This window comes from Aptenodytes patagonicus, chromosome 24, assembly GCF_965638725.1.
Source record: "Aptenodytes patagonicus chromosome 24, bAptPat1.pri.cur, whole genome shotgun sequence".
Taxonomy (NCBI): Eukaryota; Metazoa; Chordata; class Aves; order Sphenisciformes; family Spheniscidae; genus Aptenodytes; species Aptenodytes patagonicus.
The window spans coordinates 2179036-2202645 of record NC_134972.1 but is presented as its reverse complement, the minus strand read 5'-3'; the positions used below and the strand labels follow the sequence as shown (position 1 = coordinate 2202645).

General features: G+C 59.2%; 2 protein-coding genes across 7 annotated transcripts in view; one reads left to right on the top strand and one right to left on the bottom strand.

The window, feature by feature from the left end:
- PEBP4 (phosphatidylethanolamine binding protein 4) overlaps positions 1-6939 on the bottom strand; it is an 80546-nt gene extending 73607 nt beyond the window's left edge. For both annotated transcript variants that reach the window (XM_076358961.1, XM_076358960.1), the window contains exon 1: positions 6832-6939. The gene's annotated coding sequence lies outside the window, so the exon portion shown is untranslated. The remainder of the gene's footprint in view (positions 1-6831) is intronic.
- Positions 6940-11478: 4539 nt separating this feature from the next.
- On the top strand, positions 11479-23167 carry RHOBTB2 (Rho related BTB domain containing 2). Of its 5 annotated transcripts, none has more exons than XM_076358789.1 (11): positions 11479-11556; positions 11985-12062; positions 18271-18472; positions 18676-18779; positions 18893-19078; positions 19177-20201; positions 21170-21288; positions 21373-21523; positions 21642-21730; positions 21959-22064; positions 22140-23167. In XM_076358789.1, the coding sequence occupies exons 1-11, from the start codon at positions 11525-11527 to the stop codon at positions 22376-22378; spliced, it is 2331 nt and encodes a 776-aa protein (XP_076214904.1). In that variant the 5' UTR covers positions 11479-11524; the 3' UTR covers positions 22379-23167. The 5 variants fall into 5 exon arrangements, with proteins under 5 accessions (XP_076214904.1, XP_076214905.1, XP_076214906.1 ...); XM_076358790.1 differs by lacking the exon at positions 11479-11556 and adding an exon at positions 13350-13735 and having other exon boundaries at positions 12020-12062; XM_076358791.1 differs by lacking the exons at positions 11479-11556; positions 11985-12062 and adding exons at positions 12317-12400; positions 13350-13735.
- Positions 23168-23610: the final 443 nt, after the last annotated feature.

Genomic DNA, 23610 nt, shown 5'->3' with positions numbered 1-23610 from the left:
GACAGTGGCTTTGACCCGGACGGACACAGGGACTCAGACGCCAGGAGAGCTGTAGACATGGACAAGGGACTCTTCCAACCAGAGTGACTCTCACCATGTTAAACCCATCCATTTTTGCCATTTATTCAAGCATGAAAACAGCAAAGCTGGCACAAGGCTTGCATTGCTGCAGCCCTGGCAGCTCAGACCCTCAGGTCTGTCCCAGAGGAGCATCAGTACTTTGCAGTAACCAGCTCCAGTTGGTTCCTGCAGTAACTTTGCAGAGGTTACCCAAATAACAGCAAAAGCCAGAGACAGGATGAAGTCTGAGCAAGCCAAACAGGGGTATTTTACTTTATTTTAAGCCCAGAGGCAGAGAGAAGCCCTTCATGCAGAGGCTATGTCAGCCACTTCCATCTGGAGATCTCCTGAGAGGATCATCAGGAAATGGGATCAGCACAAAAGGGTTTGCCAACAGACAAGGTGCAGAGGGATCCCCCGGGGATGCTCTGGAAGAAAAACCCATGGGAGCAATAATCTCTCTTGCAGCATCCCGTGTAAGACGAACTATGGCTTTCACTTTAAAAGCTATTTGCAGAGTAATTACAAAGATCCTATTTCTCCCGCTCAGGAGACGGAGTTGAAAAGGCAGCGGGAAGCCCGTGCAGCAAACCCACATCACCAGGGTATGAAACACATGGGAAAGTCGTGCTGGCAGAGCCAGACAACAGCTCCTGTGCGATGCTCCCACAAGGTCAGATAGGCTCCTGGGAGGCATGAAGCCACCAGACTGTTTGCTTTAGACACACGCACAGGACAGGGTGACTCAAGAGCTGGCAGTGCTGCTGGCTTTGCTGCCAGGCTGTAGCTGACAACCCTGCCGGCACAAATACTCCGGGCCTGGCAAACCCATGCAGGGGATGGGTAATTTCCACTGGCATCCATCTCCTCTGGTCTGCCCGCGCCTGGAGCTCTCACAGCTGGGGAAAACCGATAAACCACATGCCTGAGAGCCTGCACGAAGCAGCTTCCCCTCTGGAGAAGGATCCTCCCATGGGAAAACACACATCTAGTGGTGTCAAGCCAGGTATGGAACGAGAGCCAGCCTCCTCTCCCAGCAACCCAGGTGCACCTGCATGTCTCCTCTCCTGACTAAGCATTGCAGGACTGCAGGAATCTCATCTTTCCAGCTGCTGGGAAGCCTCTGGCACAGTGCCGTGGCTATGCAGCTCAGAGCTGTGGAAAATATTTTCATCCAGGATTTCCCCCCACTCAAGAATGAGATACTGCCCTCCACTTACAAACAGATGCTTCACACTTTTTTTGCAAAGCCATTATTGAAAACACTACTGTAAAAACCCCTGCTGCTTCTCAGTTTTATCATTTCTGTGCAGACCAGACACAGGTCTGCCTTGCTGGGCAAACATGACCCGAGGGGTTTAACCACACTCAAACTATGTACTGCAGCTCCGCACACGTAACCCCTCGGCTTGTCCTGGCCTCTCGCTCTCTCCCCCTTTCCTCCAAACCCAGCAGAAGGAGAGGGAGGAATTGCTTTTAAGCCACTGTGAAGTTGGAAGATGGCTTGAAACAGCCCTGGCACAGAGCCACGCAAGCTGCATTTGCCACCTTTCCCCATGCCCCATCCTCACGCAGCCCTGGGAGGTTCCTGACTTCCAGCAGGAACTGATATTTGGGAAGAAAAATAAAGTTTTCAAAGGTACTGAGTCCAACCAGTGGCTTTTGGATAGATTCATTTGGTTAATCAGATGAGAGAAGCAATGACACGAAGCCCAAGGAAGCAAAGTGCTGCCCTACACATGCTGCAGTCCCACTATCACTTCAGCTCATTGGGAGGAGATATATATTGCATTTGTATTTCCAGCAAACCAAGTCAGGTCCAAAAGCTACTAAAAAGCCTTTCACAGTTGGCACAGCTAAGACATAGGTAAGGAAATCATCATTTTCTGTTACTATCAGAGATGAAAAGGCTCTTAATAAAAGGAAACTACCTTAAGGGTGGGAAGGAAGGGAGAAGTCTGTGGCTTGCTTTAACTGCAACAAAGCACATGCAAAAGCCAAGGCACCTCTGCTGGGAGCCAAGTTACACGCATCAGCTGATCCACGGGGCCACAAAAAGGGTGCCTGCAGAGGAAAGGAGAAGGTGGCTTGTTGCAGAGGCGGCAGCAGCCCACCTTGGGTGCTGCTGAGCCCCCCGGTCCAGCGCATCACACCTTTGCGGGCCACTTCTTGACATTCTCCTGTAGCCCCATAAACTGGTACCAAGGTCCCAAAATATTTGCCAGGGAGTACGAGAGCATTAGGACACAGCTCAACCAAAAATCAAAGTATTTCAAGGAACCCCATGGACATCAGCTGAATCTGACAGGCTCTCAAAGCTTTTACATGCATGCAAAACCTCCAGCTCTGGTGTCATTTGTTTACTTAATGCTGGGCTTTAATGTAGAACAAGTGTTTCCAGGTCAGAATTTCCCCATAAGTGTTCATAAGAGACCAGCTTTTTATTCTGACATGGGCCAAAAACACATTGTTTGTGAGCTTTGGAATTTCCCACCCGAGCTGCTGGCTTCCTGTTGATGTTAGTTTAAGATTAACCAGTGCCATTTATAATCCACTTGAGCATTTCTTCTGACTTCACCCAGCACTAAGTCCCCGCACCATAAAAAGCTATTTTATTTCATGGAATCTAAGTTTACCTCCATCCCATTTCGCTAAGCAACCTCGGCTCTCCCCAGACGTTAATTGCCTCCCTGCTCTGCTCCTGCAGGCATCACTGGGCTTGAGTTTCCCCAGCCCCATGACACGGGAAGCCCAGCACTGTGGTTCCCCCCCCCCCCCCCCAGTTTGTTTCAGGCTGCAGCAGAGTTATCTCACCACTGAAGTTCATGAGAAACTCTATCCCTTTCTTGCCACACAGCCAAGAAAGATGGTTGCTTTGTTTTAATGCTCATGAAAACAAGGATTTATTTTGCATTGCATGAGCAAAGGCATTTCTGGGCAATAAATGTGCTCCTTGCACTCCTACCCAAGACCCCCAAGCATTAGTCCAGCCCAGCTGCTGCAGAAAGAGCTCGGCTCTTCCTTCAAGGTCCAGCATTTTCCTCTGATTTGGGCTCCCCTCTGCCTCAGTTTCCCCATTGGGGTTGTCACAGAGGGTCCTGTGAGCAAAGCACCCGAGAAACTCACACAGAAACCAATTCCTACAGTCTGAACAACAGCTGAAAAAAGTATTTCTGCTGTTGATACCCACCGGTGAGACTGTAGGAAGCAAAGGACTTGGCAGAGCCTCGGCAGCCAGGGGAATTCCCTCAATCTTTGTCTTGCAGGAAGCTCATTTTTCAGATATTTTTTCCATAGCAATCAGCAAAGGAAACAGAAAACCACATCCTTTCTCCCCATTCATAACCTGCTGCACCTCCAGCCATGCCCACACTGTGCCTCTTGTCTCTCCATAGGCTGTCCTCACATTTCCCTCTTTGCATGGCTAATAATTTCATTCCCAGCTTCAACTGAATGACCACAAGGTCATCTTCACCTTGCCCCAGCCAACCCACAGGGCAAGAGCTTTCTGAATTAAAAAAGCACTTGTCCTAGCACACGCCATAAATTTGCATCTGCACTGATTTGTGGGGCCAGCTCTCCTTCTTGGAGAATTTTGAGGTTCTGGGAAGAGTTAAGTGGATTTAGGGAACATGACAGCTTTATTCAGTTCAGGTGGTATCCAATTTTCCTGGGTCTGTCTAATGCCACATACAGATCAGGAGTTAAAGACCCAGGTTGTCAGTGCAGAAAACAAAGGTTCCCTCAGCTACTGCCCAGCAGCAGCGCCAGCCCTTGCATGTGTTACTGGAATAAGATGAATCTGAACTGCTCAGGGGAGACATTATATCACTAGCAGATCAGACAAGTGCAAGAGTTCAATAGCTGAGCCTGTATTTCTGGGTCTCTGCAGCATTAGTAAGATGCTGGGGCAAAAGACAGAGCAATGTGGTTGCATTCACCCCTCACCCCCCCCAAGCAGACCCCCACGAGCCTGCAGACTGAAACAGCAGAGCTTTGCATTTTGCAAAATGCCAGGTACAGATCCACAGTGCAGCCTGAGACATTAAAAGAGAAGGATTTTGGCTTTTCTCTTTTTACCTGCCAAAGCCCCACGTCTGAACTCTCACCCCTGCCCACCCCATTTTCTTAGCAGGCAGCTGTGTCTGGTCAAGCTGGATTAAACACTGCCACTGTCAACACCAGCAGTGGAGAAAGTCCCAAGTGATCAAGGGGGAAGAGTCAGAGCCCCAAAAGGGGGTTTGGACCTGCAGCATCTACCTCCTCCTGCAGCACCCTCTGAGCAGGAATCTCTGTGGGATCAGGGATGGGATGCACGATGCTTTTTGTCCTTTGAAGTTGCTAGCACCTTGCAGGCTCCTGCACTCACATCCCAACAGGAGAAGATGCAGCGCAGCACAAGCCGAGCAGAGCCAGGGCTGCTGTGAGCCCCCAAAGCCTTCCCTGGCAGCCAAGAGACCCCCAAGCACAAGCCCCTCTCCCTTAGCTGGGCCTCGCAGGAGCACTCAGAAAAGGATGAATGTTCAGTATTTGCCAGGCAATAAGCACATAGCTGGGTGCAGTCCCCTGAGCCTGGCAGCAGCCCACAGAGCCACCCCTGTGCTGCAGGACACGGGGGTCACCCCTTCTCCTGCCAGCCCAATCCCTTCCCAAACCTCAACTCCAACAGCACCACAAGCAGGAACATGTTTCAGCCCCCGCAGCTCTTAACACCACCCTGAGCCCAAGCACTTGCCCAGGCATGCCTGCACGGTGCACGAGATACCACAGCACCTTCACCTGAGATGTTGCATGGCTCAGGGATGGGGCCACACACCTCCACACCCCATCCAAACCATGTGGGCGCTCACCCCATCCATGAACTCCTCTCCCAGAGCAGCATTTGGCACCCAGGAGCCAGCTGGCACATTTTGGGGAGGGTCACTGGGCAGCTGCAGTATGCACAGCAGCTTCAGGAGGGGAGCCTGGGGGAGGTGACCTTGGCAGCAGGCATCACCGGGAGCCGGCCGGTTGCACGCTCGCAGGCTGGATGTGCAGCATTGCACAACCACACCAGCCAGAGCCCACCCCGCCACAGCAGGCACCTTGTGACTGCTCCTCCGGGAGCTGCAGCTCTTTCCGGGGAAGGTCTTCTATTTTGGGAAGAATGTTTTCATTTGGCCTATATTAAGCGCATACATTTCGCAGTCACAAGGCAGGCGCAGAGCTGTGCAGGAGCCTCCTTTCCTTCAGCGCCAGCAACTCTGCAGCTTGACAGATCCTGGATCCCAGCGGTGCTGGCACACACGCAGCCGAGCCTGTTGCTCACCAGGGCACTGCCTAATGCAGTTAGCACCCATTTGCACCCCTCCATTCACACACTTGCTGAGAGGCTGCTGCAACCCCACCAGAGAGCTGCTCAGCTCCTCTTTAAGTTTCAGGCTCAAGCTCCAGCATTAAGGACCCCCACCCCTGGAGACAGGGGAAGCCACTAAGCATTGCCGCAAACGCCAACACACAACAGCAGCATGGAGGTAAAGCACTGAGAAACCCTCAGGTGTGGCCTCTGCTCAACCTACCACCCATGCTCCCCAGGGATGCTGCGTGGGCAGGGTACGGCACAGGGACTGGGTTACAGAGGGGTCACCCAGGCACTTTCACCTTTCTTCCTTCTTTTACCCCCCTTCTCCTGGACACTGCACCCTGGCAAGAAGGTGCATCTCTGCCCTGTGCCTCATGGATGCCCTAATTGTGATTACAGCCCTTTAGGGATGACAGCAAAAAATAAACAAACACCCATTCCCGGTCCTTGACATCTCACCAGCTGGGCTGGGTGATGCTCCTGAGAAAGCCCTGGGGCAGCAGCTTAATGAGGAGCTGAGATGAGGAAGAAGCATCCTCTGCTCTGACTCAGGTCAGGCTGAGCCTGGCCCCACGAGTCACCCCATCAAGATGCGACAGACCGGCAGGGCCCAGCCGCTTCACCGACCCACTGCCCACCCTGCTGCTCCCCCCGGCCAGCCAGGCACAGGGATCTTCGTGGAATTTAGGCTGGCTGAGCAGGGGTGTCTATAAATAGCACCGTTTCAGATTCAGCCTGCATGTGGCTCTTCCCTTCAGTCCCCAGTTTATTTTCTCCCTCTTTCAGTGGCTCTCTGCAGCCTGAGATGAAGGGGAGCACAGGCTGGACCCTTCGTTAAGTCACACAGACAAAACAGGGAGACAGACTAGTTAAATTAGTCCAAACCGCCGATGTTGATGCACTTATACCAGATTAACCTTTGCATCAATAGACTACCAACTTACACTAAACTGGCTTAACCCTTCCTTAAATGGGTTTAACTGGTCTGCCACAGGGGGCTCGAACAGTTTTAATGAGCTCAGCTATGGTGCTTTCCCAGGAAGCCCCGAGCACCCATCACAGCTCCATGCAGAGGGTGGCCCCAGCCCCCCCCCCCCCCCCCCCCCCAAAACCAGTTTGTGGGCTGGAAGGAGACAAGGGTACTTCCCACAGGTACCCATGGTTGGGGAGCCTCCAAGCATGGGTACCTTTTCCAGAAGGTTTTTCCAGCTCCCATCTCCCCAGGCATTCACTCCCAGACCCTTAGCACCCTAGCTCTGAAGGGGACCCCAAGGTGACCCCTATTTACTGTTCCCCCCACACTGGCAGGGCTGACAGAGCCCCTGCCCTTACACCCCAACAAACCAACCGGCTGCAAAACAAGAGGGGAAACAGTCTGACACCCCCCAACACACAGCAAGCCAGCCAGCACCCCCCACTTTTCCACCTACCCCTCCTTACACCACCAGTATCCCCAGTCCCACAGCAGCAGAGGAGCCGGCAGCAGAGGGAAGCCTGTGCCCAGCCAGGTCTGGCAGAGCCCCAGCCCCACAGCCGGCTCCTTGGCAGGGCTGAGCCCTGGAGCCGGCTCAGAGGCTGAGCAGGGGGCAGTTTGCAAAGACAAGGGCTGGCACACCCCCCCCCCCCCCCCAAGGGTGAACCTCACATCTGGGACACGAGCTAACACTGCAGTTTGCAGAGGTCAGGGCCATTTGCAGGATGCTCTGAGTTGCACAGAGCAAGCAGCCGCAAGCCAGGCATGGCTCTGGGCAGGAAACATCTTCCTTGCTCTGTGACCCAGCAAATCAGGAGCTTTTTTAGTACCTGCCACAAAATTAGACATAAAATCCCCCAGCTTCCCTTTCTAGTTTAGCTCACCTTAGGCCAGAGCAAATGGCTCTGCCCACCATGAGAACATACCGCATGTGTGAGTAAGCCCAGGGTGCCAGCCGTGCACAGCAGCAAAGGCACCCGGGGCATAACAGCATCTCAATTAAAAGGTGATGCAAGACCTGCACCAGCAAAAAAAAAAAAAAAAAAAAAAAAGCCATGCACGTGCTGAGCAGCACATTCCTGCCCGTTATCAGCTAAATCAGTACCTGCAGACAGCATTCTCCAGCAGTGCTCCAGTCCCTCCAAGAAAAGCAGCCTGAGCAGAGCTGGTTCAGTCCTAGGGGCTCCTCCTGCCTCTTTTTAAGCCCGATAGACACCTGCTGCCCATCAGCCCATTAGCTCCCTCCTTTCCCATTGACTCACCAGCTGGTCCCACTGAGTCACCCCTTCGAACCACCTCTCCTTTCCGTGGCCCGTGGCCGTTTCCCCGGTCCCTTGGTTCCCATTGACTCACCGCTGCTCATCCAAAGCTCACCCTCCCCTTTCCATTCCCATCCTGGTCGCTTCTGGTCACTGTGAGTCCCCCCTGCCCTGGTACCTGCCTTCCTCCCCACCAGCACCACGCTGGCAGCATCCCTGATGAGCTGCAAGGACCATCCCGGTGAGGGACCTGCAGCTCGTGGCTCCCAAAAGCACCCTCCAACCTGTGCAGAAGTGCCAGTGCCAAGCCCTGAGGCTGCAGGGAGTGTTTGCTTTTTCAGGGGCAAAGGATTCCCCCCCCATTTCTCACCCTGGCTGCCATCTTTTGCTGTTTTTTCTTCCACAGACCGTGGGAGAAATAGAAAATGATTTGCAGGATTTAGATGCAATCAATGGCTCTAACATATTCCTTCATATTTCCCATCCATCCTTCCATCCAGGTTCGTTTTCTCCAGCTGCAATATGGGAAGTGTTTAGGAATGAGTCTGAAAGACTTTGGAAGTATAGGGAAACGGGATTTTCGGGAGCGTGGGCCCCGGCGCGTGCCGTGCCGCCGGCGCACCCAGAGCCGGGCTGAACAGCTCCAAGTGGAAAATTCCTGTCCATTGAGCACAGATTGTGGTTCAACAGGTTTTAGTCCCGGCCCCTTTATTTGTGTCAGTGCAAAAACTCATCCCTAGGGCATTTGTATGGATCACATGGGCGAGCATATAAAAATGGGTCCTACCTGTCCAGGCCAGTTAGCACCTCAGGAAAGCGAAGGCAGCTGCTGGACTGGAGGGGAGAGCCGCGGGACTGTGCAGAGCTGGTGCACGCAGGTAACCGTGCTGGCTGCCCGGAGCAAATTTATCCCCCATTTTTTCCCCAGGGCTTTTGCCAGGGTCGGCCCCGGTAGCGGCGATGGGGTATGGCGACGCCGAGGGCTTTTCCTTTATGCCGGGGAGCTGCAGGGGGATGCAAAGGGGTGTAAGGGTTGAGGGTTTGGAAATAGGTCAGTGGGCTGCACTGGAGTGGAGGTGGTTCATGCCACAGGAGTAGCTTTAAGTGCCGCCACAGGCTGTTTCCAGCCCTGTGGGCTGATGCAGACCCTCCGGAGCGGGGGATGCTCTCAGCTCCTCATTCCCTCATTGCCCTTTCTCTCCCCTTCGAGCTGTCGAGAATTGGGCTGTCAGGCCCCGACGGGGCTCCGTGGGGCGTGTTGGTGGCAATTGGGGTTTAACAAGTAGCCCATGGCCAGCGCGGGCAGAGGGGAAGGCGCTCGGGCAGAGCCACGTGCGAGAAGACACCAAGTTGTGGGGGCGAAGAGACTTCCAGCGTGGGACGGATGCCACCCCGCTGTCCCACGGGAACGGGGAGGATAAAACCGGTGACTCTCCGTGGCTGCTATTTGCTGCTTCAATAAAGGGGTGTTGATGTCTCCTGGCAGGCGGTCGGGAAGTCCATGCAGCCACCAAATGCTGCCGTCCCCTCCCTGCCCGCCTGCCTACCTGCCTTGCTCGCAGTCTCCTGCTGCCTGCGGACTGCCTGGCAGGGCGATAGGCAGCACTGCTGCCGCTTCGTTTGGCCAGGAGCCGTTAGGGTAGGAAGTGGTTTTGGGGGCTGAGGTGCTGTTTCACAAGCAAGGGCACGAGGCACGGCCGCTCTCCCGTGGGCCACCACTTGCAGCTGGGCTCAACGCGGGGGGGGAAAGGGGGTGATGCTCCCACTCACCCACCCGTGAGCCTCTGCCCCGGGGGGTCCTAGCCTGCCCCTAGTGCTGGCCACTGCGTGGGGTGTTCTGACACTCCCATGTCCCCTCTTTTCCTGCCTTTCAAACAGCCGTCGCTAATGAGACGGACCCAGGCAGCTCCTCTGCTCCTTCCCTCACTCCCCCGGGGTCCTGCCGGGGGCTCTGGGACCCCAGAAGTTTTCTCCCCGCCCAGCATTGCTTCTTCCCCTTCCTCTGCTCTCCATCCCTACTGGAGACAGTTGCTTAGAAACAGACTCCTTGTTCTTTGATTTTTTAATTTTTTTTTTTGGAATGTGGAGATACGCAGGCCCCCGCCGAGCCCCCCCAGACCCCGCACCGTGCTCCGTGCCGGGTGCTGGCTGCAGCCAGACCCAGGGACGAGACCCAGGAGGTCCCGCTTTCCCCCCTCTCACTGAGCGTCGGTCCCCAAGCTGCAGCAAGCCAGGCAGACGCCCACCCCGCACCCATAGCAGCTCCCGAGGTGCGATGTGAGAATTAATTCCTTGGGGTTGTTTGCTCGGGGGTTATTTTCTTCTTCTGATGAAGAGCCCAGGATCGTTGGCAACGCTATCAGCCTATTTTTGCCCTGCTCTCCCTAGCAAGAGAACCAGGAGAAATAGGAAACAGAGAAGCCACAGGATGCACCGCTATAAGAGGAACTTTCCCCAAATAGAAGCTTTTCACAGTTTTTTCATGAGGCGTCAGCAGCTCTTAATACTGTATGAAGCTGTGAATACTGCACGAAGCAGCCGGCCGGTGGGGAGCCTGTAAATGTTTCGGGCTGCAGCTGCAGCCCTCCCATGAGCACAGGGCCGGCCGTGCGTGCCCAAAACCTGGCTGGGGCGGCAGGGGGAAGCAGCTGGAGGAGCAGCCTTAGCTGCGATTTCGTATCAGCAGCACTTTCTGCACTAATCGGGGTGGTAAATCCAACGTATCCCAGCTGGAGGGTGCAGAAATCCTGCATGCATGGACCGAGACCTTGAATTTTGCCCTGACCCAGTTTCCAGCTGCAAAAGATCTTTCTGGAGAGCCCCAGATGTTCATTAGCTCTGCGCTGGGGTAAAGGGAGGGATGCTTTGCTTGTATAATACGTTGCATTTTACAGGAGTACATGGCTCCTTCTGGGTTTAAATATTTATAAACTGAGTGATGAATCCCTGAAATTCTAGAGCGGTATCGATGGCAGGATGAGTTATCACCCGTGGCGTATCAGGTGGCTGTATTTCAGGGCTGGGAGACGGGATCCAGGCGTGTAGCTGGGTCATAATATGCGTATGCAGTGAATTTCTAGAGCACCTCAATCTCCTGGCTCGGAGGTAGACCCTGTTGCTCCGGCAGGACAGGGGATGAAAGGTGCAGAAATGCTCTTTTTGCTTGTTTTAGACCTTTCCCTCTGCTGTCAGCTGTTTCCTGGACTCTCCTTCCCAGCCCACTCCCCACCAGCGCGGTGGCACATCCCGTCATGCCGTCTCCAGTGGCACAGGGTCCCTTTGCCCCCGCTGTTCCCCCATTGCGGTCGGGTTGGGTTTTGCCATTTTTGCAAAGTGCTGGTTGGAGACTTCTCCTGCCTGCTGGGTCCAAATGGATATTAAGCCCATAAAAACCACTTGTCTGAGCTGCCTTCTCCCTCCCTGGCTGCCCGGCGAAGGAAGGCTGAGCTCTCCCAGTCCTGCTGATGGGGCCGGGGAGCCCACGTGGATGCCTGGGGCAGCTGCCTTGAGCAAGGAGACCCCTTGTAGCATCACCCAGGAAGAAAAGCTGCAGGATTTGGGGTTTTCAGAGCAGCAAAACGGAGGGGTGACCCTAATTGCTCTTCCTGGGTGGATCTGGGGAAGGACCCAGCACCACAGTGGGTCTCTGAAACCCACTCCCGGCAGGAGCCAGGCGTCTGCTGGCTTTGCCAAGAGCGAAGCCCAGGCTGGACTCTGCTCCAGCCTGACGCATGCAGGCACCGCTGATCTGGTGACAGGAGAAGGAGGGGAGAGCCCTGCTGCCCTGCCTCCCTCCGGAGCTCACAGGAGAGGAGTGTTGCCCAAAGCAAACATGCCAGCAGGCTGGGTGGTCTGCTGGCCGCCCCGGGAGCCCGGCACGGCTTGGGGTGCATGTGCGCGCAGGGAAGGTTCTTAGCCCAAGGGTAAGGTGCTTGGAGCAGGGGAGTGGTACTGGGGGACCCCTTGACCACCCTGGCCGGCCCCTGGGGCCGAAGGGAGGCTGTCACTGTGAAACCCAGCACAAGGCTTCAGTGAAAGGGGCAGGTCTTGTGCATGCCTGTTGCATATATCTGTATATCTCCCCCTCGGCTGCTTTGTACGGTGAAGGTGGTGGCATGGGGAGAGCAGACCTGGCAGCGAGATGTAGGGGCGGCGGGCAGAGCCGCTTGGTAGATGAGGGACAGCCCTCTCCCCACGCAAGGACACTTCTTGGCCAGCCCAGGTGGCCGTGCAGGACTTGCCTTCCCAAAGGCTTTCTGTCCCCAGGGTAGCGGGGTGACACCGTGCAGGAGGTGGGGGGGAGTCCACGGTTGGGGTGTTTTCACAGAGCCCTTCTGCCCTCTCCTTTCAGAGTCTGCCAAGAGAAAGAGATGGAAACCCCAGGGAAAGGCAGCCCTGCCGGGAAGATGACTGCGATGGCTCACAGCCTGTAAGTACCTGCCTGCCACGGCGCTGGCTCCTCCAGCCTCCCGGTTCAGGCACTTTTCCTCTGGCCTCTTTCTCCAGGGGACTTTGCTCTTTGCTCCCCTCTGACACGCGCCATCGCAACGTCTCCTTCCCCCACGGATAAGGCAGAAAACTCGTGGCAGGGCTTAGGGCAGAGCGAGGCAAAGGCAGGTCCCCGGCGGCGGGGGCTGCGGGAGCGCGTGGTCTGGGGCTGCCGGAGGGTGTCGGGGTGTGTCTCCACTGCAGATCCGCTTTTGCCGGGGTGCTGCCGGCGAGGGAGGCATTGCCTTGGCCTGTCGCAGCCCTTCAGGCTTCTACAAGGTGAATAACGCTGAGCTCAGCTTTCGTATTTGGAGATCAGGGTGGGGTGCACTGGCGGGGGCAGAGCTGGGAAGGCTGCAGCGGTTGCAGAGCATTTGCTGGCTGCTCCAAGGAGCGAATGGAAAATGGGTTTGCACCCTTGCATCCGTCCCCCCGCAAGATGGAGGGGCAGCAGTGCAGCCTGGCATGCCAGCCCCCAGCAAGGCTGGGCAGGGGCGCAGGAAGCACCTGGGGGGGATGGAAACACCCCTGGCATTAAACCCCAGAGAGTCATAAAGTTTACGGGGGAGGACACGGGGCTGGAGCGATGTCTGCTCGTGTCTCTGATATCCGGAAAGCTTCTTCATTCCTTGCTGGGGAGGAGGAGATGGAGAGAGGAGGATGCTACGGGGGTGAAAACGGGTGCTTGTTCCCAGTGGTGCGAGCTCCCCAGTGCTCGGCTGTCGGGTTTGGAGCTCTTTGCCTGGGAGCGAGGGTGATTATGGAGCCGGGCAGATGGGAGCCCTCTGGGCCAAGTTCAAGAGGCTTAAATCGGAGAGAGACATGGGAGCAGGGAGCAAACGGCCTTTTAATTACAGCCTTGCCACAGGCAGCAGTGCTGAGGGAGGGGAGCTATTGCTTTGCAGCCGTGCCATGCCGTGGGCAGCCGTGCCACGCTGTGGGCAGCCACACCATGCCACGGCGTGGGCTCGCTGGAGACCAGTGGGATGCAACGAGTCGGCTGAGACTTGTGTTTCTCCTCCCCCGGAGCAGAGGGGCTGCAAGTAGCGGCCACGTGCTCCGTAGATGCTCCCGAGCTACTTCCCCTGCCCGGTGCCCTCCCCAGTGCCTCCCGCTGCCGGCTCTCTCTTCCCGGCAAAGCCTCCTGCCGGGAACGGGGCCCGTGCGAGCACCGCAGCCCGGGTGTCTCGACTGCAAGTGACAATTGTGCTTTTGTTTTGCCTGGCAGGAAGGGGGGCAGGCGGGAATTCGGCTGCCCAGAAAGCTGCCAGGAACTCTTTATGCCACAATTAAGCACCTGCTACAAGAGAGCAAATAAGCCAAATCATGCGGCTGGCAAACAAGCTTTACGTGTTCCTTCCCCGTGACCCACTCCAAGAAGAAGAAAGCTCAAAGCTGCAGCTCAGCTGCTCACAGCTCCCGTTGCAGGGGAATAAATAGCGTTGCCGTGAAGCCGATAGCTTGGCCGCCGGTTCGCGGTCCCGGTGTGGGCACGGAGGCAGCGCCGGGAACTGCCTATGCCCGGCTCGAGAGCCAAAGGGCTCCCCCCCTCCCCAAATAAGCGACTCCGTCTCCTTCTACTATGGAGAGAGAGATCCCTGTCCTGCGAGTTAGGTGAGGCGGGGGGCGATGCCGGGGGGCCGGGATGGGGGGGGCGGTGCCGGGTGGCTGCCAGGGCTGCGATGCAAAGGTGCGAGGTGAGGCGAGCACTGAGGTTTTGACGCCAGCTGACGCAGCGTTGCATCAGTGCCGGCTGCGCCGCGGGCTGCCGGCCGGCCTGATCCGAGCGGAAAGGGAGCGGGGGGCCGAGCTTAGCGTGGCTCGGCGGAGATGATGGAGGGGGGGGGAAATGCAGCTGAAAGCCTTGGGAGAGGATGGCGAAGCATCACATGATGCGGATATACAGGGTCAGAGCAGCGGGGCCGCGTGGGCCAGCGTGCCGGCCGCCTTCCCGGCAGCCACGCTGCAAAGATGACTCTGAGTTTTTTATGGCCTGGGGTGGCAGTGCTGGGGGGCAGCCCTGGGGGGGGCTGTGGGGTGAGGAGGGGGCTGCGAGGAGTGCTGCAGGCTGGGGTTCAAAGGCAGTACCGCAACGTGTGGCCTGTGCTCGAAGAGCACGGATGGATGGGTCAGCTCTGGCCCCCCCCCCCCCGGGAGAACCAGCCCTGCAAGGGGCTGGGGGTGCTCCCGGGGGCGGGGGGGCTGGGGCTTGTGAGCAGCCGCACGAGGGGTCTCCTCCGACACAGCCCCATCCTCAGCCGGGCTGTTGGCCTGGCAGCACCACCGGCACCGCACGTGGCCCGGCTGGGACCCTGGGGGCTGGCAGCCCTGTGCAGCCCCCGTGCAACGTGGGGAGGGGGAAAGGTGCTCAGAGGAGGGGGCAGGCAGAGGGTGCACCCCTTCCCGGGGGGCGGGAGTGAGGGGGGGGGGGGGGGAGAGCGGGGAGGGTCGGATGCGGAGGGAGGATGGAGGTGAGATGCCGGGGGAGGATGAGGGTTGGATGCAGCAGATGATGGAGGGCAGGGCGGGGGTCCCATGCAGGGGAGGGCTAGGGGTAGGACTGGGGGGCAGGATGGGGATCCCCCATGCGGGGCAGGATTAGGGGGGCAGGATGGAGACCCCTGCGAGGGAGGGCTAGGGGCAGGATGGGGGTCCCATGCGCGGCGGGATGGGGTCCCCCGCCGAGGCGCCCCTCCCTCGGATACCCCCCCCCCCCCCGATCGCCCTCAGCCAATGGGCGGCGGCGGGGGGGCGGGGGCGGGGCCTCGGCGGAGCCGCTTGTTTTTTGTGAATGAAAGGCGGGGCGGCCCCGACTGCAGCGCGCCGCTCCGCGCAGGGCTCCGCGCAAGGCTCCGCGCAGGGCTCCGCGCAGCGCCGGGCAGCGCGCAGGGCTCCGCGCAACGCAGCGCAGCGGGCCGCGGATGCGGAGAGCGGGGCGGCCGAGGTGCCGGCATGGGCCCCCGCGCCCCAGGCCCTGAGCCGCGCGGCGCGGCGCCGAGGAGCGCAGAGCCGAGCCCCGCAACCTGCGCCGTGGCCATGTCCGGAGGGGCGAGCCCGGCCCCGGCCCCTGGGAGCCGTCGCTTCGTCTGTGTTGGTGTAAGTACCGGGACATTCCTCCCTCCCCCCCCCCGCGTCCTGCTCCGCCTCCGCGCATCCTGCCCTGCCGCCCGGCCCGGCCCGGCCGCCGGCGCGGGGGACAGCGAGGGCCCGGCCCCTTCGCGATGCACCCGCCGCCGCCTTGCAATGCCCCGCACCCCCGGCCTAGGTCCTCCCCAGCCTCCTTGCGATGTCCCGCACCCCCGATCTGGGCGCTCCGAGCACCCTCGGCCCCTTTGCAAAGCCCCGCACCCGCTCCTGGTGCTCCTCAGCCCCCTTGCAATGCCCCGCACCCCCGATCCGGGTGCTCCGAGCACCCCCGACCCCGTTGCAATGCCCCGCACCCAGTCCTGGTGCTCCCCGGCCCCCTTGCAATGCCCCGCACCCCCGATCCGGGTGCTCCGAGCACCCCCGACCCCGTTGCAATCCTCCGCACACGCTCCCGGTGCCCCCGGCCCGCCGCGTCCCCCGGCCCCGCCGCCGTGGCCGGGCCCGGCCGTGCTGCAGCCCCGCTCGGGGCCCCGCTCCCGCACCGCCTCCCCGCCGCGGCCTGCACAGCTCCGCGGGGCCGCCCGGGCCCCATCCTGCACCCAGCCCAAAGCAGCCGGGAGGGTCACGGGAGGTGCCGCGTTATTTTTTGTGCATCGCTGCCGTTTCGGGGCGGTTTCCCCCCGGTTTGGGGGCTCTCCTCCCCTCGCGAGGTGCGGGATGGAGGATTTTTAGCCTGGGAGTTGCTAGGCGACAGCTCCCGGGGTGATGGTGCAGTTGCCTTGGCAACCGCAGGCTGGGCAGCCTGGAAGGAGCGATTTTGGGGTTCTCCTTGGGGGGGGCGTGCGTGAATTGTGTGCCTGTGGTTTGGGTGGGGGGCTGCGGCGGGCAGGGAGAGCAGGGCTGGGGGGGCTGCTGGCCGGAGCAGCTCCCCAGGGAAGGGCTTTTGCTGGGGAGGGAACTCCGATGTCTCTGCATCTTGGGTTATTTCTTGCTCTCCAGTGGGTTTCGGAGCCGTCCCTGGGAGAGAGGCGGTGGTGGGGAAGGCGGGGAGGGGGGCCGCGGAGGTGGCGGCATGGTGCTGCTGAAATTGTCCCTGCAAAGAGGCTCAGCACCCTCCCGGGGCAGTGTCTCGTGGGTGGGGGGCTGCGAGCCACCCCTGCGGAGCTGCCGGAGTTCCCCAACGTTCTTCTGCTTTATTCAGAGCCTGCATTTTGTGCCTGCTACTGTCCCCCTCTTCCTTTCCCCATCACAGGCACTGATCCCGTTAGCATTTATCCCTTAATTCCCTCGGGGCACAGACTTCCCAAGTCTCCCGTGCTCGGCTGGGTGCAGGCCGAGCTCCCCGTGCGGGGCAAGCATCCAAACTGCCAACCGCAGTTGTCATCTCCATGTGCCTTACCCCGCCACCGGCTGAATGAGCTCAGCCGACTTGGGAGCACGGCTGGCCCTAAAAATAACCGCAGCGAAGCTCCCCCAGCACTACCAACCCCCCCGGAGATCTCCTGGCCCTACAGAGCAAAGCTGATCCCTGGGAGGAGCAGGGGACCGGGGACGGCGGTGGAGTGGGATGCGTGAGATGGAAACGAATTTCCAGGGGCTAACGAGGAAGGAGACAACCTGCCCTGACTCCTTCTTGCCGTGCAGAGCTCGAGGAGGTTCCTGGTTTGCAATGCCCTCAGCAGACAGCATTCCCTGCATCCCAAAGGATGGAAGGGACGTGGCATGCGGTGACAACTACTCGGAGAAGTTTTGCCTTGGGATGTCTAAGCACTGGCGCCTGAAGTGACCTGGATTTGTGCCACCCGCCTTTGCCTATGCTTGTGGCCCAATCCTGCACAGTGCTGAGCCCTCTCACGTGCCATCTCCTCCAGGCTGGCGTAGCCAGGTGTGCTGAGAGAGCTTGTGCATGGGAGGGAGGTGCTAACATTGGAAAGTCCTTGCCAGGCTGCTAGTTTAGGGAGCTGCGTCCGTGGTCCCCGCGTGCAGGGCTCGGTTGCCATCGTTACCGGGTATTTTAGCTCACTGAGCCTTTGCGCTGGTGGTTTATTATAGCAGCTCGGGAGGCCAGTGCCAGGAGGGAGCGACAAGGGGGAAGAGATCTGCGGCTTTGGGAAGTTCAGAGCAACTGGGATGGGGGGCTTTTTTTCTCCTTTTCCCCTTCCCTCAATCTCTTCCCTGCTCTTCCCCCTGGAAATCACAAAAATCCCTGGCTTAACGCTACGATGAGTTAATTCTGGCTGATTTAGACTCAGGCTCCAAACAGGCAAAGGGTGGTACACCTGGGCACGCCTGCTCGCAGGTTACGGGCGCTTCTCATCGGGTTTGCAGCACCCATAGCACCAACCTCCCTCTCGGGAGGGTTCGGGTCGCACCTGGTCCTGGGAGGCCAGCGGCGCTGGGAGCCTTCCCAAACCCGACGGCTGCTGAGCCTCCTGGAAATGTAACGAGTTTCTTCTCCTTTGCTGCTCTTAGCTGGGAGCAAACATCCCCTCCGGGAATGGGGTGGGAAAAGGGGGGCAGGTCGTTGTGGAGGGACAGACTCGGTGCTCCCCCGAGACAGGCAGCTGGAGAGGCCGGCAGTGCCCGGGTGTGCGCTCGGTCGGGCGGATCTGGAAGCTTCGCTTGCAAACGCTGGAGAGGGAGAAAGGGGAAAGGAGGAGGGGAAAAAAAAAAAAAAAAAAAAAAAAGCCTCATCTCACATGAACAAGCATGAGCCAGGGCCGGAGAGACGGGGAGGGAGGAGGGTCGAATCTAATGCAGGGCATGTGTCTGACGCGCGGCAGAGCAACGCACGCTGCCACAAGAACATTAAATTTTAAAGGAGACTGGCGGGGAGCGCGAGCCGGGGAGGGGTGGGCAGCTGCCTTCGCTCGCTGCCTTCACTGGGGCTCCCGGCTGCCGATCGCTGCAGAGCTTCCCCCGTGCTGCGAGGGGCTGGCGGCTCCGAGCGTGAGTATCAGCATCATCTTGTTGCTTCGCCCCCCTCGGCGTCCCGTCCCGTCTGGAGACAGCCCCCCCGCTCATCCCGGCCGTATTTGCTGACCCCCCCCTTCCCCCTGCAGGTCCCAATTAATGGATTCTGACATGGATTATGAGAGGCCAAACGTAGAAACTATCAAGTGCGTCGTGGTCGGGGACAACGCGGTGGGCAAGACCCGGCTCATCTGTGCCCGCGCCTGCAACGCCACGCTGACCCAGTACCAGCTCCTTGCCACCCACGTGCCCACGGTGTGGGCCATCGACCAGTACCGCGTCTGCCAGGAGGTGAGGGCTGCCGGGGAGCGGGCTAGGGATGCCGGGGGGGCTCAGCTAATGGATGCCCCGTGGGAACCCCAAGGAGATGGAGTTGCATCCTCCCCGCGGGGGGAATTGTGAATTACTCCTCCATACCCTGCATGTGGTGGGGACAGCCCCGCTCTTGCAGGGCTCAAGGACTCAGGAGCTGGATGGTGTTTCTGTTCCTGCAGGTGCTGGAGCGCTCCCGGGATGTGGTAGACGATGTTAGTGTGTCCTTGCGGCTCTGGGACACCTTTGGCGACCACCACAAAGATAGACGCTTTGCCTATGGCAGGTAGGGGAGAGGCAGAGCCTCGTGCTGCCCTGGGCAGGGAGGGAGGGCAATGCCAAAGCGCGGCGGGGTTGGCTCCATCGCCAAGCTGGACCTTGACCCTCCTTTCCTCGCAGGTCCGACGTTGTGGTTTTGTGCTTCTCCATCGCTAACCCCAACTCCCTGCACCATGTGAAGACCATGTGGTACCCAGAGATCAAGCACTTCTGTCCCCGCGCGCCCGTCATCCTGGTGGGCTGCCAGCTCGACCTGCGCTATGCCGACCTGGAGGCCGTCAATCGGGCACGGCGCCCCTTGGCCAGGTGGGACTCTTGTGCCCTGGAGATGTCCATGCCTGCCCAATGCTTTCTCCTTAACGTGCATCTGAAGAGGTCTCTTCATTATCTCCCCTCTTTTTCAGGCCAATCAAACCTAACGAGATCCTTCCCCCGGAGAAGGGGAGGGAGGTAGCCAAGGAGCTGGGGATCCCCTATTACGAGACAAGCGTGGTGGCCCAGTTTGGCATCAAGGACGTCTTTGACAATGCCATCCGTGCCGCCCTCATCTCCCGCCGTCACTTGCAGTTCTGGAAGTCCCACCTCCGCAACGTGCAGCGACCCCTGCTCCAAGCCCCTTTCCTGCCCCCCAAGCCTCCTCCGCCCATCATCATCGTCCCGGACCCCCCTTCCAACAACGAGGAGCGCCCAGCCCACCTCTTGGAGGACCCCCTGTGCGCAGACGTCATCCTGGTGCTGCAAGAGAAGATCAAAATCTACGCACACAAGATCTACCTCTCCACCTCCTCCTCCAAATTTTACGACCTGTTCCTCATGGACCTGAGCGAGGAGGACCAGCAGAGCACCGCGGGGCACGGCTTCGGGGTGGCCGTCACTGCGGCCGCCGAGCGGATGCTGCACCAAGAGGAGAGGCACCACGGGCGGGATTTCCTCCTCCGAGCCGCTAGCTTTGATATCTGCGAGAGCACCGAGGAGGCCGGATCCAGCCAGCGAAAACCGTGCCTTAGAGCCTCCACCAGTGATGGGATCCTGCGGGGCAACCGCTACGAGAACGGGGAGCGTGGGCTGCGGCGGGGAAGGGACCTCTCGTCTTGGAGCCGGGCTTTCACCAGCATCCAGGAGGAGATGGCAGAAGACCCTCTGACCTACAAGTCCAAGCTCATGGTGGTGGTGAAGATGGATGCTTCCATCCAGCCGGGTCCTTTCCGGGCCGTGCTGAAGTACCTGTACACAGGGGAGCTGGATGAGAACGAGCGGGACCTCATGCACATTGCTCACATCGCTGAGCTGCTGGAGGTGTTCGACCTCCGGATGATGGTGGCCAACATCCTCAACAACGAGGCTTTCATGAACCAGGAGATCACCAAAGCCTTCCACGTCCGGAGGACCAACCGGGTGAAGGAATGCCTGGCCAAGGGGACTTTCTCGGGTACGACTCCAGGCCGAGGGGGAGCACCATCCACAGCACCCCCTCTCCCTTGGCGGGGGGCTCTGCCAGATGGATGGGGGACTCAGAGCTCCTGGCTTTGCCCCGTGCCGATGTGTGAGTGGGGGCGGCTGTGCTGCGAGTCAGCAGGCGCTCACTCGCCTTCCCCAGGGTTTTTGGTCACACTTTGCGTTTCTGGGATTTTTATAGCTTTTTTTTTTATTTTCTTCCCAGAAAGTGTGTGTCATGGCCCTTCCCCAGGGTTTCCTGCTCCCCAGCCCGCCTGACAGCTCTGTTTATTTACAAGAGAGCAGCAAAGGCAACTTCCTTCCCTCCTGGGCCCAGATTTTCACAGGGTCATCTGATTTACAAGGAGCAACGTGCCCTTGGTAGGACTTCCCTGGCCCTGGCTTTCTGCCGAGCACCACGTGCCACCGGCTTGTGCCGTGATGCTGCAGGGTGATGTCCCAGGGGGGCGGTGAATGTCCCAGCCTCCCTCCGGCTGAATTTGTTTCACGAGGATGGACCTTGATGTGGTCAAGCTGTCGCTGTCAGCGGACAGATGCGTGCTGGCCCCTGGCGCACCTTGGGGAGAAGCCCTGGTCTGGGGTGGAGAGCAGAGTAGGAGGGGCAGGAGATCCCCAGCATCCTCCCCAGCTCTCCCAAGGACTCAAGCTTGGGCGAGACATTTGATTCCTGGGTTTTCCCCTTTGCTTTCGAAGCTGTCGTGGTATGCCTTGGTAAAATCCCTCAGAAGAGCCGGAGCCCCGCCACGGCCCTTCCCTGAGCTCCTCTGAGCCGGCGGAGGATGTTGGGAAAAAAAAATAGAGATCTTTAGGGCACATTATAGGATATGCCAGACTCAATCCCCCTCCCTCTGCTGTCCTCGGTGCGAGACATTTTGTGGCAGGGGGTGGCCGAGCCCTGGGCATTGGGGACAGTCCCAGTAGCATCCCTCTGCTTGTCCCCAGATGTCACCTTCGTGCTGGATGACGGTGCTATCAGTGCCCACAAGCCCCTGCTCATCTCCAGCTGCGACTGGATGGCCGCGATGTTCGGCGGCCCCTTCGTGGAGAGCTCTACCAACGAGGTGAGGAGGGGCCCCGGGATTTGTCCTGGGAGGGTGGGACAGCTGGGGACGGCCGCGGGGTGACAGCCGGTGTGTGTCTCGCAGGTGGCACTTCCTTACACCAGCAAGAGCTGCATGCGGGCGGTGCTGGAGTACCTCTACACCGGGCAGTTCAGCTCCAGCCCCGACCTCGATGACATGAAGCTCATCATCCTTGCCAACCGCCTCTGCCTGCCGCACCTGGTGGCTCTCACCGGTGAGTCAGGGTGGCTGCAGCGGGACAGCGTCCCGCCCATCCCCAACCTCGGTGGCAGCCCAGTGCTCCCGCTGTCACCCCGTCCTAACCGCCCTGTAACCCCCTGTGTCCCCCACAGAGCAGTACACCGTCACCGGCCTGATGGAGGCGGCGCAGATGATGGTGGACATCGATGGGGACGTGCTCGTGTTCCTGGAACTGGCTCAGGTAGGACACGGGGGGACAGGACCCGTGCCTGGGCAGGGCTGGGGATGGGGCGAGGTGCTGGGTGGTGCCATGCAGAGGGGCCTGGCAGCTCCGGGGGGGTGATGCTGTCCTGGCAGAGAGGGCAACCGGGTCTGGTCTTGGATGTCTGTGGAGGAATAGGGTGAATTCCTCCTGCTTCCCTGGTGGTCCGTGCCGTGGTGGCTCTGACGTGGGCTCCATCTCTTCCAGTTTCACTGCGCCTACCAGCTCGCCGACTGGTGCCTCCATCACATCTGCACCAACTACAACAACGTCTGCCGCAAGTTCCCCCGGGACATGAAGGCCATGTCAGGAGGTGAGTGGGGGCCAGGGTGGGATGACGGGGGTCCTGGTGGTCCTGGCACTGCCCTCACCCCCCTTCTCCCTGCAGAGAACCAGGAGTACTTCGAGAAGCACCGCTGGCCACCAGTGTGGTACCTGAAGGAGGAGGATCACTACCAGCGGGCGAAGAAGGAGCGGGAGAAGGAAGACTACCTCCACCTCAAACGGCAGCCCAAGAGGCGATGGCTCTTCTGGAACGCCTCCTCCTCCCCTTCCTCCTCTCCTTCATCGTCGGCAGCCACAGCCTCCTCTTCTTCCTCCTCCTCCTCCTCCTCGGCTGTGGTTTGAAAGCCCATCCTTGCCCTGGCTCCAGCATCCCGGGGAGGAAACGGGGAGGAGGAGGAGGAGGGGTGGGATGACCTGCCCCAGCGCCAGGCGTGGAGCGGACGCCTCCGGCCGAAGCCCTAGAGGAGACGGCGGTAGCAGGGGCCCATCCCTGCAGAGGGGCTCGGGGCTGGGCGCCAGCCCCCAGCGCTCCTGGAGCCCTGCTCTCCCCGCGCCGCGGCTGCCAGCGCGCTGCAGGACTGGCGGAGACCGAGCAGCAGGAGAAACTCATGTTTACAGGAGCACGAGGGCTGTGTTGTGGTTTTATTTGGGTTTGGTTTGTTGTTTTTTTTTTTTTTAACATCAGCAGCATGAGGAAGAAGAAGAAACCCATCCCCCTTCCACTTTAATTTGTAACCAGAAGCTGCAGGATATGGTTTGTCTGTCTGATGGCATCTCGCCGCCCTGGGCAGCCAGAGCCGCTGGGGGGGTCCTGCCGCCCCCTTCGACTTGCAGCAGGGTCAGGCACGGTGCAGGGGGTCCCGGTCCCCAAATACCTCTAGGCACTGCAGCATCCCTCCTTCTACTCACAAGTGGGGTCTGTCCTAATTCGGGGAGCGGGAGGGGACAGGAGCCCTCTCCTCCCTGCCTCTTAACTTTTCATTTTTGTTTAAAAAGAAAGCTTAAAGCAAAAAAGCCAAAAACCAACCCCAAACCCACCCCCCCCAACCTGCCACACCAGAAACCAACCCCAGGCCCTTGGCTTGGGATTTTAGCCTGGAAGGTTCCATTGTAATAAATGGTATTTTAAAAGCCCAGTGTGGTCCCTGTGTGTTTGGGAGGAAGCGGCTGGACACGGGGCATCCTTGTGCCCTGCTTGGGGTGACACCAGCACCCCCCCACCAGCGCTCCCGGGATGGACAGGGACAGCAGAGAAGCGTTGCAGGATCCAGCCATCGAAAAACCTTGGGCAACGAGAGGAGGCTTTACCATCGGGCTAACTTTGCATGTCCCACCTGTGCCCTTGCAGGTGCACAAACACAGCGGGTACCGGCAGAAGAAGGCAGCATGGCCTCAGAGCTTTGCGAGACTGCCAGGCAGGGCAGGTGAGCAGGAGGGACCCAAACCTCCGCTCGCCCTCCCCAGCCAGGAAGGGGAAAGCTCCTTTGAGCCCATCCCCGGCAGAGGCTGCTGCTGGAGCGAGTGCGTAGGGATGCTCCCGGCAGGGATGCTCCTGGTGGTGTCCCCTCCCGCTC